Raw genomic sequence first — 15,660 nt, 5'->3', positions numbered from 1 at the left:
TGGGGCTCCTTCTCACGAACCGTGAGATCATGACCTGAGCCAAAATCAAGAGTCGGACGCTTAACTGACTGAGCCACCCAGGCGCCGCGATATGTTGTTGACTTTTTAGTTTAAACCGTCAAAATTGCCACAAAGACAAATTCACTACAACCAGAAGAACTGGATGAAAATAATCCTGTCATTTGAAAATAGAATAGGTCATTAGCTATTGTCATAGCCAGAATATTGTGGTTATATTAGATTTATTTCATTAACATAATGGAAAGAGGGAGAAAAGTCAAGTTCAAAAGAAAACCTGGTTTGTGAGAGTACGATAATGTCCACTTACATCAGTATGATGACATGGCAGTCACGGTCAGCTGCACACTCCCCCCTTCCCGCTCCAGGTTATCCTTCCTCTCCTAGTCCCTGGCCAGCAGGTGGATCCTGATGGGTCTAGGCCAGTTTGGGTTCCCTTAGTTCTCTTGCCAGGGATTGGACATGCCAGACCGAGCACGTGACCGGTTCTGGCCAATGAGACGTGAAGGGAGGTATGTGTGTCGGGGGCTGCTTCTGGGAAAGGTCGTCTTCCTCTTCAGAAGGCCTCCCTGGAAACAGACAGTCCCTTTCTGCCTCTGGACGTCGCTAGGTCTGCATGGGATGACGGCAGCTGCTGTAGCCATCTTGGATTGCTTTGGGGATGAAGCCATCATAGGAGGTACAGCCATGAGAATGGCAGAGAAGCAGAGCCCGGCCCTACCCGCAGACTTCTGGTCTTGTGAGGTAAACAGTCCCTAAGCTGTTTATGCCAACTAGGGGTGGGGCACTCGGTTACCTGCAGCCAAAGCATCCCAGCGGACACAGGAAGTAGACGAGCTCCCAGACCCGGAGAAAGTTAGGAAGCCAACCAGCCAAGCAGAAGTAGGAGAGTACCTGTTCCTGTGACTCCAGTTCCTTGTGTTGTAGTTTTTTCTCTGCACATCGCACTTGGTTAGAGCGATTTTCTAGTTCGTCTTGCAAAGCCTGAAACAACGTAAGATGAACACATAAACATTAAAAATGAGCATCCTTGAAAGGAAGTTTTACCACCTGAATTGGCATCGAAAAGGTCTCGGCTCTAGTCCATTACTGTTGTTCCACAGAGTTCGGGCAAACAAAACCAGACTTTTAATGTCACGCCCAGGCAGTTTTTGCTTTAGGAATCACTGGTATAACAAACTCCAAACATAAAACAGACACATTAGGCACGCCTGGGTGGCTCAGCCGGTTGAGCGTCCGACTTCGGCTCAGGTCGTGATCTCACAGTCCGTGAGTTCGAGCCCCGCGTCAGTCTCTGTGCTGACAGCTCGGAGCCTGGAGCCTGTTTCGGATTCTGTGTCTCCCTCTCTCTCTGCCCCTCCCCCGCTCATGCTCTGTCTCTCTCTCTGTCAAAAATAAATAAACATTGAAAAAAGAAAACAAAACAGACACATTAGCAGGTGCCAATTCATTTAATAAAAATGGCTCTTACGTTCCCAGCATAGAACCAAAGCATGCAATAAAGCTTAAAGCTATTGCTAATTAAAGCGGGTCTATCAGTACACCTTCAAGGAATGCTGAGCTCTGAAAAGTATGGTGACAGCTAGGAACAGTAACGTTGGACCAACATGATGGTCTTCCAAATGATACTAATAGTAACCTCAAAGGAATTTCTTTTTTTTTTTTAACAGTTAACTTTTTACTTATTTTTGAGATAGACACAGTGTGATAGGAGAGGGGCAGAGAGAGAGGGAGACAGAATCCGAAGCAGGCTCCAGGCTCTGGGCTGCCAGCACAGAGCCCGACGTGGGGCTGGAACTCACGAATTGTGAGATCATGACCCAAGCCGAAGTCGGACACTTAGCCGACGGAGCCACCCACGTGCCCCAAGGAATTTCTTTTTTTAAGTCATTAAGGATGGTGTGGAATTCGCGGAACCTGTCAGAAGTGTTCAGAGAGGAACCCTTTCAGTTGCCAAGTGGCTGATGGAAACAGAATTCAGGTTAACATGGGGAATTGAGAAACCATAAGATGAATAATCGTCATTGCATCAATGACTATTTTAAGTAAAGAGGTGAATTAGAAAAGAAACAGAACACATTCAAACAATACGCCATAATTATGGATATAATATATAAAAGTTACGGTGAGCAAAACACATGGCCTAGTAATTGCAAAGATGCCAAAAAAGGTCTTAAAATAAAATTCATTCAGCGAAGACAACTGACCTTCTGTTATATGTCAAGAACTGTGATAGGTATTCTCAATAGAACAGTAAAAGAAAACAGACCAAAAAAAAAAATCCCTCTCATGAAGCTTATATTATGTTGGGGGGTAAGACAATAAGGATACAATACGTATAATATATCAGTGATAAGTGCAGAAGAGAAATAAAGCAGGGGTAGGAGGATATTCTGGAGTGGGGCTGGGAAAGATGTTACGATTTTTAAAGATATTTATTTATTTTGAGAGAGAGCGAGTGGGAGAGAGCAGGGGAGGGTCAGAGAGAGGGAGAGAGAGAATCCCAAGCAGGTTCCGCACCATCAGCGCACAGCCCAACGTGGGGCTCAATCCCACCAACCGCGAGATCATGACCTGAGCCGACATCAAGAGTCGAATGCTTAACTGAGAAGGTGACTGACCCCGAAGATGTTGCAGATGGCCCAAGAAAACGTGAGCAAAGACCTGAAGGAGGAGAGCAAGTCATATGACTATCTGCAGGAAAAAACTGCCAAGCCGGGGATACTGTATGTGCAAAGGCCCTGGTGTGGCATGTTTGAGGGAACTCCAAGAGCCAGTGTGGAGAGTGAGCACAGGGGGAGCCACAACGTCAGGGATGTCACAGGTGCCCAGTTGCATCAGGTCACACAGAGCCTCAGGGGGCAGCGAAGAACTAGATTTTCTTCAGAGGTAGAGGGAAAGCTACCGCAGGGCTGCGGGCAAGTGCTGTTTGGCTGCTGCGAAGAATAGCTGGAAGAAGGATGAGGGCAGGAGCAGGGAGGCCGGGGAGAGGCCACTGAAACATACTGGGGAAGGAGGATGCGGAACTGGACCAGGGTGGTGGCTGGTAGCAGCTGGGGGCGAGGGACGCGTCGGATCCCTGATACATTTGAAGACAGAGTGACGGCCCCAAGGGGTGGATGCATAGCATGAAAATAAAAAGCCCCCCGGGATTCTGGGTGGAGCAGGTAGACGAATGCAGTTGGGGAAGCTAAGGGAGGGATGGGGGAACCTAGGGTACGTTAAGTCCGGAACGCCCACTGCACATCCAAGCAAAGACGCTGGGTTGCAGCTTGATGTTAGAGTCTGAAGTCCAGGGAGAATGTCTAAGTCAGTGTCCATTAAGAATTCTTCCAACGCGGGGTGCCTGGCTGGCTCAGTCGGTTAAGCGTCAGACTTCAGCTCAGGTCATGATCTCGCGGTCTGTGAGTTCGAGCCCCGCGTCGGGCTCTGCACCGACAGCTCGGAGCCTGGAGCCTACTTCAGATTCTGTGTCGCTGTGTCTTTCTGCCTCTCCCCTGCTCATGCTCTGTCTCTCTCTCAAAAATAAATAAACATTAACAAAAATAAAAATAAAGAATTCCTTCAGCGCAATGCCAGTCTTTTCTATATACCGATATACGCAGTGGTTCTTCACCTTTTCTGGGGTTCTAGACGCAGCCAACCAGCATCTGAAGCATGTTATGTGCTCACTCCGCAACATGGAAAAAGTACACTTATGATTTTGCCTCGGATTTCAGGAAGTCCACATACTGCCTGAAGCCCATCCACGGATGAACCCCAGGCTAAGAACCTCTAGCTTAAAAAGTAAAACGGTTGGAGGGTGAGGCGAAAAGCTTTGGGGGCTCTTTGATGTTACACTTGACTATTAAATTCACAATTCAGGCACGTCTGCCAATGAGCTTGAAACGATTCTTGTTTATAATTCTGTGACTGTGGTCTGTGAATACAATTGTTCCTAAGTTGGTTGATCAAGTGGCATTTCTTTTTCCTTTGGTAGCCACCAATAAATAGGATCTCATCAGCTTCGCTTCTGGCATAACTGGGGAGAGTAACGATTACTGTATTAGGAAGAATGCTGGCACGTTTTTCTGTTCCCAATGTCTCCTGCTCTCCCCTTCACCCTCACCCTGCTGTCAGAATGATCTTCTTAAGCCGAAATCTAATTATGTCAGTCCCCCCACTGAAATGCTTCCACAATACTCCAGCATCCCCGAGAAACAGCTCACACTCCTGAGCATGGCATTCAGGGATCTGGGTCTTCTGGCTCTGGCCAGGCTGAGCCCCATGACGCCTCAGTGCCAATAACAACAGGGACTATCACTGACTCCGTGGGTTTTATTTTTAGCCCTCACTGCAATCCTGGACAGCAGGTGTTCCTTCACGTTCCTCAGAGAACGCGGAGTGGAGGCTCCGTGAGGTTAAATGGCCCGCTCGGGTCTCTGTGGCCAGTACGAAGGAAACCGGGCCGGCACGTTAAAACACGGACTCATTTCCAGTCCTATACATTTGGCTACGGGCGCTGCCTCTTTCTCCCTCTGTACCTGCTTTCCTTTTCCTTTGCCTGGATGCTGTCCCACCGGCTCTGCTTGATGGTATCCATCCTGAGAGCAAAGTACGGAGGCCTCTGGGCTTCTATCCATCCAGCGTTTAAGGGAATCAGGGTCTGGGTCTGTGCGAGACAGAGCGACGGACGCTCAGGGCTCTCTCCTCTTCGGGTCCGGAGGCCTAATGCCAAGCCAGCTCGACGCCTGGCACACGCCTGACGCCGGATTCATGTTTGAGGAAGGAGCTAATAAATATTTGAACTACACTCCCCGAGGAAATGTACTTCAATCATCAGGGCTTCCAAATGTCCTTAATACAGCACATTAAACTAAAGGTTATTATGTTTCTGGAAATACAGGATATACAACTATACCTTCCAAATACCTATATCTAGACACGCGTCATATATGCATATATATGATATTACCGTTCTTTGTGATAATACATTGTCTGGTGTCTGCCACATTCAAGAATACAACGCGCCCTTGATTTTTTTCTTTAGTTTTTCTTTTTATTTCGCAGAACAAAAAAATAAATAAATAAAGGAGATGTACACCTCTCTTGTCTTACACAAAAAATTGCTCCCCGCCTCCTGCGTCGGCTCCCTCCTCCTCCACCAGCGGACCCCGGGCATGGCCACGTGCAGTGTCTCCCTCCCCCCACCCCAATCTCCCCTCCGCCCTCTCGATGCCGCATCACACCTGCCAGCTGCCCCCACCATGCTCCTCCGTCCGTGTCTGTCACAGCCCCCGGTTCCCTCCCAGATGCCAAAGCCAGAAGCCAATTTTCTCCCTTGCTCCATGGCCACGTTTGGTGCTGCTCGTGTCCCAGTGTCTTTGCCCTTGAACTGTGAGGAACTCATTCTGCAGGGTGAAGCCGGGGGTCAGGAAAGGAGGCCGCTGCAAAAGCGCCGGCCAGGCACGCGAGGGCTTGAAAGAGGGCAGCGGGCACAGGGATGGGGGTGGGGTGGTAGAGTCACAAACGGGGCATCTGGGGAAGGGGGGGGCTCCGAGATACCGCAAGGCTTTGACACTGAACGGCCACAGGACACGACACCACGAGCTACCGACGGGACAAGAAGCAAGGCGGGGCGGTAGGGGCAGGATGGTTTTCTGCAAGTTGAGTTTAAGGCACTGGCGGGACTTCTGAGGGGACCGGTCACGCTGGGAGGGGGTTCTGAGCAGGGGAGAGGGGTCTCAGACCAGGTGCAGATGGCACACTTCCTTGGGGAAGAAAGTCGAAGAAGCTTTTGCAAACCTGACTCCTGGGTGCCAGCCACACATAAGAGCAGGCAGAGGGAGAGGGGGCAGGGGGGCCGGTAAGAACTCGGGGCCCGGGAGGCAGCCGAGAAGCCAGTCTCCTAGGTGTGTGGCTGAAAGCATTTCTAACCGGACAGGAAACAGAATTAGCTCCGATGCTTTCTCCACACTTCACGCGGCAGAAAGTCCAAGTCGGCCATATTTTATCCATGTTATCAAAATAGAAGCGAAATTACATTTGCTTGTCAAAACGGGACCCCTTTTCAAACGTGCTCAGAGTTTAAAGACATAAGACGTGATCTTTTTAAGGTTAACCGGAGAAAGCAGTTATGTCCAGAAATTACTTTTATTATCTGCTAAAAAATCAGTTTCAGAAATTGAAAAGTAACCGAATAATATACCACTTTCCAAAAAAGTTAAATGTACTAGATGAAAGGAAAACAGCCGTTTACATTGGCAGCCGTTCCTGGTCTCATATTCTAAAAAATTATTAGGCCATTAGAGTTCCAACCTCAGAACCTGACACAGGACTGTGCAAGAGTGGCCACAATTACTCACTAAGAACGAGCAAGAACATTCTTGCAAGTTGTGGCTTCTTTACTCAAAAGCCTTCAGATCTGACATACACACACACAAAAATCACAACTTGGAGTTTATTTCTGAAAAAAAGCCCATGATAATGAAAGAACAGAATGTCCAACATTGGGTCACAAATTTGAAACAAAAAACTCCAACTCGAACAGTTCAACAGTTTATTCTGCAAAATTATTCCTCATCTCTCAGCTCTGCTGTGTTCACTTACATCACTACTGAAAAGGCAGTTCTTTTCTCCCAACTAAACCTGCCTTGAAATGCCACGTAAGGCAGCTTGCCGTAGGAAGTTACACTTGCCGACTTTCGGGGTGCTTTGTGGCCGCTGGGAACAAAGAATGACACTTTGCAGAAGAAAAATGTAAATGGCATAATAAGCTTTGCAAGAACAACGAGAGTATACCGCACTCTTTAAAAGGGAGCATGTTATAAAGTAATCTGAGTTGTTTGTTTAAAATATGAAAATAATTAGAGCAAATTAGAGTTTGAAAGATTACACACGTCAGTGGACTTCGCAGGGTGAGGAGACGCGCTGGGAGCTAATGGGCCTGCTGAATGGCACCTGTGTTAGTCCTAGAGCTTTTCTGTTGGTTTGGGGGGAGAGTAAAGAGTAAAGAGTAAAGAGTCAATGCTATTTTCATAAAAATCATAAACATGATTCAAAGCAAACCACTCAACTTGTAAAACCATGCATTAAGGAATTATGTGTCGTCTTATTAAAAACCAGTTTCTCTTGCAGTTCTAAAGCAATTAAACAAACATGAAATGATGAAACAAAAGGGTTCATTTCAATTATAAAGTGGTTAAAAAGTTATTTAATGAAGGAAAAATTCATTGGCAGGGAGAAACACTGCGCTATAGTGATAAAAGATATTGGGGCACCTGGTGGGCTTGGCCAGTAGAGCATGTGACTCTTGATCTTGGGGTCATGACTTTGAGCCCACACTGGTGTAGAGACTGGATAGATAGATGATAGATAGATAGATAGGTAGATAGATACATAGATAGATAATCAGAATGTTCCCAGCATACAAGGCATATGGCAGAGCCTTATGAATGACCAGAAGTCTTTCCAGATATCTGACCTGGCCTTTGGCTCACCTCTCAGCCAGCTCCACAGGTGGGGGCGGTGGTAGGTGTCCATTCTGACCTACGAGAGCTATGACTTTATGATCCTTTTTCAGTAGGCCATCCGGGCAAGCAAATTTGTCCTCAGCTCATCACTCAGAATACTTGTGCTCTCTCTCTAGAGAATACAATCTCAAACTCTCTACCTCCCCATCTTTACCCAAACCTCAGTTGTGAGAAATTTGGAAAACTACCTTCCATTCAAAACAGAATCAACAGGAAAAAGCTGCCCTTCTCCTGAGTCACTTCTGAAAACCCTGTCAGCAGAGTGGACTCTTACCTTTTTGTTACACATGCTACAGGACTATGCCTCCCTGATTTTTAAGAGTTTTCAAACCAGTCCTCGCAGACTTGAAATTTAATGCATTTTATGCTTATATTCTGCCTCATTCTGTGTTGCCAAGTCTTGGCCAAACGCTTACGTCTGGCCTTTTCACAAATCACCACGAGGCCTACGGGCACATTTTTCTGAGCCTGCCATACAGTGAGGGGCAATGGGTACATGGACCCTTTCCCTGGTTCTGTCCCATAGACCATGTTCCACATGGTCTCTGGGAAGTGGGAATCTTGAGTAGCATTCTTTTATTTAAAGAAACTGGGTTAAAGCATATGTAAACCAAACAATCACGGATTAAGTTTTGCCCTGTATGAATATAAAATTGGGATCCTCAAAGTCGTTGCTTTTGAGGACTTTGGGTTAAGTCTGTGGCCATGAAATGAGAAAGAGGATGAGCCTCTCCTGGGTGAGATGCAGAAAGGAACTTGTTAGCCCCAAGCTCTGCCCCGCTGAGGAGTTTCAACAAGAACAAAGAAGCAGAATATTTGTGCTAAAGATGCTGCTCGAAAGAAGTCAACCCGTTGAAAACGGGTGAAGCTGGGTGACGGGTAGGTGGGGGTTCTGCATGCTATTCGCCCTACTTTTGTGTATGTTGGAAAGTTTCCATAACAAAAAGTTAGAAAAATTTCAAGCTTTTCCTACTTAAAAAAACATGAAGTCACCCTAACGTTCCTTTCATGAGGCTTGAATTTACTCTCTTACTTCAGAGAAGACACGTGGCTCATTCGGCATTCCGTGGGCAGGAGAGACATAGAAGGATTTCCCCATGTGTATTCTGAACAGGAAGTTAAGGAAGCAAGGAGTGATGTTCATATTCTGACCTCAGGAGAAGACAACTGGAAAGGGCAGGCTTATTTGTATTTTTATTAAGATATGATTTACATACAGTAAAATTCCAGGTTTATTTTTCAATGGAAATGGTCTCTCTTCCATTTAAAACATGTCAGGTGCTTTCAAAGTTTGTGCCATAAAACATCTATTAGGATTATAAAATCTTGGTATCAACCATCATCCACTGATTGGCTTACCCCTCAAACGGAAATGACACCTGAACTGTGACTATGGGGAAGGGACACTACTTATGAAGGGGAAACAGGGATGACTCTCATTTAAACCTTAACTGCCTTTTTAATAATGCCCACGTTTGCTTGCGTAGCATTTACTTCAACTCAGTTTACAAATGGTGCCGACGATATTGCGTGTGAGTACGTTTTCTTGGACGTGTCACCTGACCCAGAAGCTGCAGATGATTTTCTTTCTACTATTGCTCAGTGAAAACTAAGGGAAAATTAAACGCAAGCAATAAGATCTCACTATTTTAAGGTCAGATTTACAGACTTTTTTTTAAAAGCACATCTTAAACCACTGGCATACAGCAGGAAGACCATACAGCAGGAAGCCGTGTCTCCCAGAGGAGGAGATACGAATCTGGAGCGAAGGAGGGTGACGCAATGGCAGAGTGACATTTTTACTGGGCGCTCTTACTGGCTATTTACAGAGGCCACTATAGCTCCTGTCTGATTTTATTTTATTTTATTTTATTTTTTTGACAGGCGAAATCTACTAACAAAAGTAACAAGTCTTCAACTGGAACGCCAGTCAAGATTTCTCTCGAAGTGATTTCTTCATCTAGATGTACCAGGATGAATAACAAACCATAAAAAAGTTTTTAGTAGTGATTCTGCAGTAATGGAGAACGGGTTCATATTATAGACCGAAAGAAACCCAGAACCATAGTCTCTGCAGAGGCCACTAATGTATTCAAAACACAACAGCGGAACCTTTTTTCTCTATGGCTTACATTCAGGTTTTTAATTTTTTTTTTTCACATTCCAAGCAAGCGCTTTTTTTTTTCTTTTTTTAACCCTCATAATTCAGCCTCTGGTGATATTGGTACGAAGGAAAGGAGATCTTTGGGGGGTGTTAACCCCATGCACACGTTACCCTGCACATCAGGCAAAATTCCTTTCAGGTGGAAAGTTTCTAGTCCTTGTTGCCACAAACCACACGTATGAGAAATTGCGCTTGGACATGAGCCATGGCTATGGTACGTAGGAGGCTACTGACTCAACATGAAAGGCAAAACGATGGCAGCCCAGATTACAAAAACAAGAGTAGCGTTTTCACCAAAGAATAAGAGAATACGTTGTCACCTGCTCTCTCTTCTCTCTCTTTCACCCGTCTTCGGTCTTTTAAAATTCCCGCATAATTTCCTCTCAAAGTCCTAAAAATACACTGTACAAAAGTTGTTTCCTGGCCTTAACACAGATTCCAGGAACAGAAATCATGTTATCCTGAGACTTTGATGATCTGAAGGAGCTGGTGTCTCCTGGTGGACCTCGTCAGCCTTTCCCGAGCCACCCTCCTGACCGGACCCATATCTCCTCTTCAACTAGCCCGCGTTTTTGTCCTCAGGAAATCCACAGCACATCCCGCCCCCTCTGCCACTCCAGACAGGCTAACTCGTGAGCAGGCTCCTATCGCAGGTGGTAGAAGTCGAGGATCGGGTTCAAGAACCGCAGCTAGGATGCTCAGGACCCTGGGGAGGAGTGGGGCAGAGCGAGGAGTGTCAAAGTCTCGCAGACCACCCCTCCTTGGCATAAGCCCAGGGAAGAGGGAGCACCCATAAGTCATTCATTTCAATTTTGACTCTCCTACAACGGCTGATCCTTCACACGCGTGATCCCTTGAGCCTGTACCACTCGTCCCAATTCGCTTGCAATGAACCATGAATTTCTCCTCTATTAAAGCAGAAGAAGTGTGCCAGGTGTGACAGAGAAGGCACTTGAAGAAATGGCCGCGAGGCCCCCAGCAGGGGTGGCTGGGCGCTGTCATTAACTAAGGTGAGGGGGAAGAGAACAGAATTACAATATACGGAAAGGAAGGGAAAGAAGAAGTTTCCGTGCGACATAGATTCAACAGCAATCCAAGGCTAACGACAGCTATCAGAGCACGGTGCAGGAGAGAAATCGTGAAGCAAGCGTTTGGGGGCAGTGAGAGGATGAGTTCAGAGTTAGAGTTTGAGCGCACACCATGACACCGGTGTTCCCTGCCCCGTGGGCGGTGTCCCGGGGCCCGGCAGGGGCTGCCCCGCTGGTGGTCCTGAAGCTCACCCCCACGCACATCTCACGCGTCCCCCGGGTTGACCTCTCCTACTGTTTCTTATGTGCGTACACGGTGGCCTCCCCGTCACCTCAGACGCATCAAGTCTAAGACCAAACTCAAGATGTTCTTCCTCAACCGGCTTCCCTCCCGCCGTCCTGCTGATCAGTGACACAGCACTCTTGTGGCCACCAGGGTTTCCATGCGTCAGCCCTCTGTGGGTCTCCCCTCTTTCAGTTCTCCCTCCCCATTAGCTGCCAGGTTCCTTCCATTTCTCTTAGAAGCGACTCTTCCTTCGGTCTCCATTTTTGTACACAACGATTCCATGTTTTTCCTGGTTGTGACCCCCTGCGTGCCCCTAGGAGACAACATTTTCTCAAAGACTATCTTTTTATGCCACTCTCCATCTCCAAAACATTAGTGCCTGACCATTTCCTACCCTGTCGATGTTAACCTTACTTCCGCATCCCTCCATCATCTTGCTTATCGCGCTCAGCATCCGAACTCCAAACTAACACGTTAGCTCCTACACCAGGCACTGTGCTAGGAGTCCTAAATACTCCATTCCTTTCACAATAACCCTCTGAGAAACCTCACTGTAGAGGGAGGCAGCTAAGACTGCTACAGGTGGCTCAAGCTTTCCAGCTAGAAAGTCATAGGAAACAGTCGCACGTCAGCTGGACTCGGGAGGAGGAAACTGCACTGCCTGAGCACCTGCCTCTTCTGCCTCTCGACCTCCACTTCCTGCTACCAAGAGGCCCACTCAGCACTGCCCCATGGGCCTTTGTTCCTTCCTTCAACTTTTTTTTTTTAGTTTATTCATTTATTTTGAGAGAGAGAGAGAAAGAGAGAGAGTGGGGGAGGTACAGAGAGTGGGAGAGAGAGAGAGAATCCCAAGCAGGCTCTGCAACGTCCAATGAAGCCCAACTTGGGACTCAAACTGACAAACCTCGAGATCATGACCTGAGCCGAAATCAAGAGTCAGAGGCTTAACTGACTGAGCCACCCAGGCGCCCCTGTTCCTTTCCTCATCTTATCTAGAATACCTGCTATTGTCTATGCTAACTGCCACCTTCCTTCAAAAGCCTCCAGTGACTCAAAATGATCTGGGTCTGGTGTTAAGATATTTAGTCTTTAAGTTAAAAAGCACGAGGAAAAAGAAGTTTCTGTGGTGTCAAAAGAGAAGGGTGTTAACTCCGTGTTCTGGGTTGAATTATATCCCCTCAAAAAGATATGCTGAAGTCCTAACCCTCAGAACCTTAAAACATGACCTTATTTGGAAATGAGAGCCATGAAGATGTAATTTGGTGCAAAGAAGTCAAGCTGGATTAGAGTGGGCCCTTAACCCAGGACGCCTGGTGCTCTTACGAGAAGAGAAACACGGGAAGAGGTTGGCCACGCGACACTCCGGAGCTGGAGAGCGGTGCAGCTACAAGCCAAGGGCACCAAAGCCTGCTGGGAAGCACCAGAAGGTAAAAGAAGGCAAGGGAGGATTCTTCCCGAGAGCCTTCGGAAGGAGCATAGCCTTGCTGGCTCTTTGATTTCAGACCTTTAGTCTTCTGAACTGTGAGACAATCGCTTCCTGCTGTTTTGAGTCAACTGAGCTTGGGTACTTTGCTGCGACAGCCTAGGAAATTCACACACGTGCCAAGGAACTGCCCTTGGTTTACACGTGTGTTTTCTCTCTGAAACACGATAGTGCAAGCAAACACACACGAGCACACGCAGGCACGTTCCTTCCGTACTACCTAGTTCTAGACCCCATTTTGTCCATGCGAGGACCCACAGCGTTCTCATTGTGAGACAGTCTGGAAAATTGGAGATTTCCTCCAAAACTGGCATCTGGAGAGCATTATTATTACACTTATTCGTTTGCATTTCCATAATTGTGTGTCCACGGTCATATCAGGTGACGAAAGGTCATCGATCGCTCCAGTTTAGCGGCGGCATGTTCCAAGCCGATGAAAGGAGGATGCCCGAGACGTGGAGGCGGAGATCCTCAGGTAAGCCTGTTTCCAGCACTCCCACATTCACAGAGGGGACGGAAAATATATATGCCAGATAAAGTACCTTCCTCTTTCTTTCTTTCTTTCTTAACCCTAAGATACTGTGATATCTGGCGCCAATACTGACGAAGGAAGAAGTTTAAAACTTTCCGTTCAAACCACTTAGAGGGAGAGGATTTACAAAGATCCTGTTTAATGTTCAGCTGACACATTGTCAAAAACATTTATCATGCGACCTTCTGAAGTTTCTTCTACTCCCTCTCAGTTCTTAAAGCTTGGATTGCAGTTAGTTATCAACAACAAAGGATGCACGTGATAGTGTTTTTATAGTCGGCCTTTCAGTTTGATCGCTGGACTACTAAGCAAAATTAAATTCTCCTGATCAGAAAAATGATGAGTGACCTGGTTTTCATGCCGAATGCACAACACAAGTGATCTCTGAAATCACTTCTACGTGGACCCAGAGACAATGGAGGGGACTTGGAAATTTCACGTAAGTGTTTTATAATGGTCCAAATTGTAGTAAGAATCTTCACATATAAGAACGTGGCACTTGACGTTGGGTGGCCAGTTTTGCAATGCCAATTAGGGAATAGTGACCCACGTCACTGAGATTTCTCTGGCAATGTAATCCCAATATAAATTTCTTCCCATTGAGAATACCTCCAGTTCACATTTTTACAAGAGGAATCAAAGCTCTTTCTAAATAATTCCACTGAAGGTTTTCAAAGCATACGCAATGTATTAGACCTCATTTGGAAAAAGCAGAAAGTTGGGGGAGATGTGGTCTCACCTTCTAAGGAGCCTACATTATCACAGAAGGTATGCAATATGGACAAAAAAGCGGGGGAGCCCAAGCGGTGTCTTAAGCATCCAATTGAGAAAACAAAAAGAAAGAGGGAGGACAGGGGAAGAAGCTCAATGACGCCACACAGAAGGAAGTAGGTAAATACAGAATGTGGGACATTCTACAGGACAACCGACTTGGTTTCTGTAAGAAGTCGAGAGCATGGAATAAAAAGTAAGAAAGGCTCTGCTTTTGACTGAAAAAGATACAAGATAAACAATGCACAAATGTAATATTTGGATCTTGTTTGGATCCTGATTCAGACAAATGAACTGCACAATTTTATATTCAATTGGGGATATCTAGTCATGCAGCAGGCATTTGATGACACATAAAGATAATAGCTAATTTCCTTAGGCACGAGGGTGGCACCGTGGTTGTGTGAGATAATGTCCACGTTTTCCGAGAGGCATTCTGGAATGTCCAGGGTTAAACAACAAGACGTCTGGAATTTGCTTTAAAGTATTTTAGCAAAGAAAATAGGGAGAAAAGAGAAAGTACATATGGCTAAATCTAGATAACTACTGATACATGGGGGTTCACAGTACTATACTCTCTACTTTGGGTATGTTTGCAAATTTCCACAATAAAACTTAAACATATATAAACATACACACACACACACACACACACACACACACACACACACACTAAAATGACATGGGGGTGGGGCACCAGGGTGGCTCAGGTGGCTGAATGTCCAACTCCTGATTTCAGCTCAAGTCACGATTTCACGGTTCGTGGGTTTGAGACCCTCGTTGGGTTCTGTGCTGACAGTGTGGAGCCTGCTCGGGATTCTCTCTCTCTTCCTCTCTGCCCCTCCCCTGCTCATTCTCTCTCTTTCTCTCTCTCTCTCTCTCTAAACAAACAAACATTTTTACAAATGATACGGGCGGAGAAAGCACAAAGAGATAGGAAAGTCCACAGGTAGAAAGTGGCATTTGGGGAAACCTTGTATAATGGTTGTGATTTGGACAGGCAGGTGGGGGAAGGGGAAGAACTGTCTGCCTGGGAAATAGGATTTGCAATTTTTTTTTTTTTTGCAATTTACAAAAGATAAATAAGAACAAAAATGGGGGCACACTTAGCAAAGAACCTGCAGCTCAAAGGAGCAGCCCCTGTGAGGGGGAAGCAGTCCTGAAAATGGAGTCAAGATCAGAGCACAGAGGCCTTGAATGCCAGGCTGAGTTCACACTTAATTTGGTGAAAAGGAGATGGGTTTTTGTGCAAAAAAAACCCCAAGTACTTGCTTAAACTCAAGTACACATGATTACTTCCTGGGCGCTAATGACGCAGGTCCCAGGCTTAACATGCACAAACTGGACATATTATCAGTTCTCCCACCTTCTTCTCTTATCCTCCTACCCATCCCACCCCTCTGTCTAAACCTATTTATCCTCCTTTATACTTAGGTCTGGATGAACGGAACCCACGTTGCCCCAGTCTCCCAAATCCGGAAGCTCGAGGACACGCCCGAAATTTCCCTCCCCTGAACCTCCTGTTGGATCACCTGTCTGCCTTCGCTTGCTCATTCGCATCGGGGCTATGAACGACTCGCAGGTCTCTCCTTTCCAACTCACCGTTGCCAGAGGAACAGTCCCGACCGACTTCTCCCCACGTCTCTGAACAGCCCCAGCATCACCCACACGATCCAGCAAGTTATCCAAGGCAAAAAAGTCAGGAGGTATCCTCGACAACCTGCTTTCAGTCCGCTTACTCCCCTGCCCCAGGGCCCTAGTTTTCCTCACTAAGCCCTGTGGATTCAACCTCTTCAACACCTTTTGGTTTGGTCCACTTGGTGCCATCTCAGGTGACCTCCTCGGACTGTGCTGTCAGAGGCTCCTC

The 15,660-nt window shown here is 46.6% G+C and overlaps 1 protein-coding gene across 3 annotated transcripts in view; it reads right to left on the bottom strand.

Moving 5' to 3' along the window:
* CEP112 (centrosomal protein 112) overlaps positions 1 to 15,660 on the bottom strand; it is a 412,041-nt gene that overhangs the window by 42,789 nt on the left and 353,592 nt on the right. For all 3 annotated transcript variants that reach the window (XM_042916491.1, XM_042916492.1, XM_042916494.1), the window contains one exon: positions 913 to 1,002. In XM_042916491.1, the coding sequence (XP_042772425.1) occupies positions 913 to 1,002 (90 nt within the window). The remainder of the gene's footprint in view (positions 1 to 912; positions 1,003 to 15,660) is intronic.

The sequence above is a fragment of the Panthera leo genome, chromosome E1 (assembly GCF_018350215.1).
Source record: "Panthera leo isolate Ple1 chromosome E1, P.leo_Ple1_pat1.1, whole genome shotgun sequence".
NCBI classification, from domain to species: Eukaryota; Metazoa; Chordata; class Mammalia; order Carnivora; family Felidae; genus Panthera; species Panthera leo.
The sequence above is the reverse complement of the archived record's forward strand: the minus strand, read 5'-3'. Positions and strand labels throughout refer to the sequence as shown.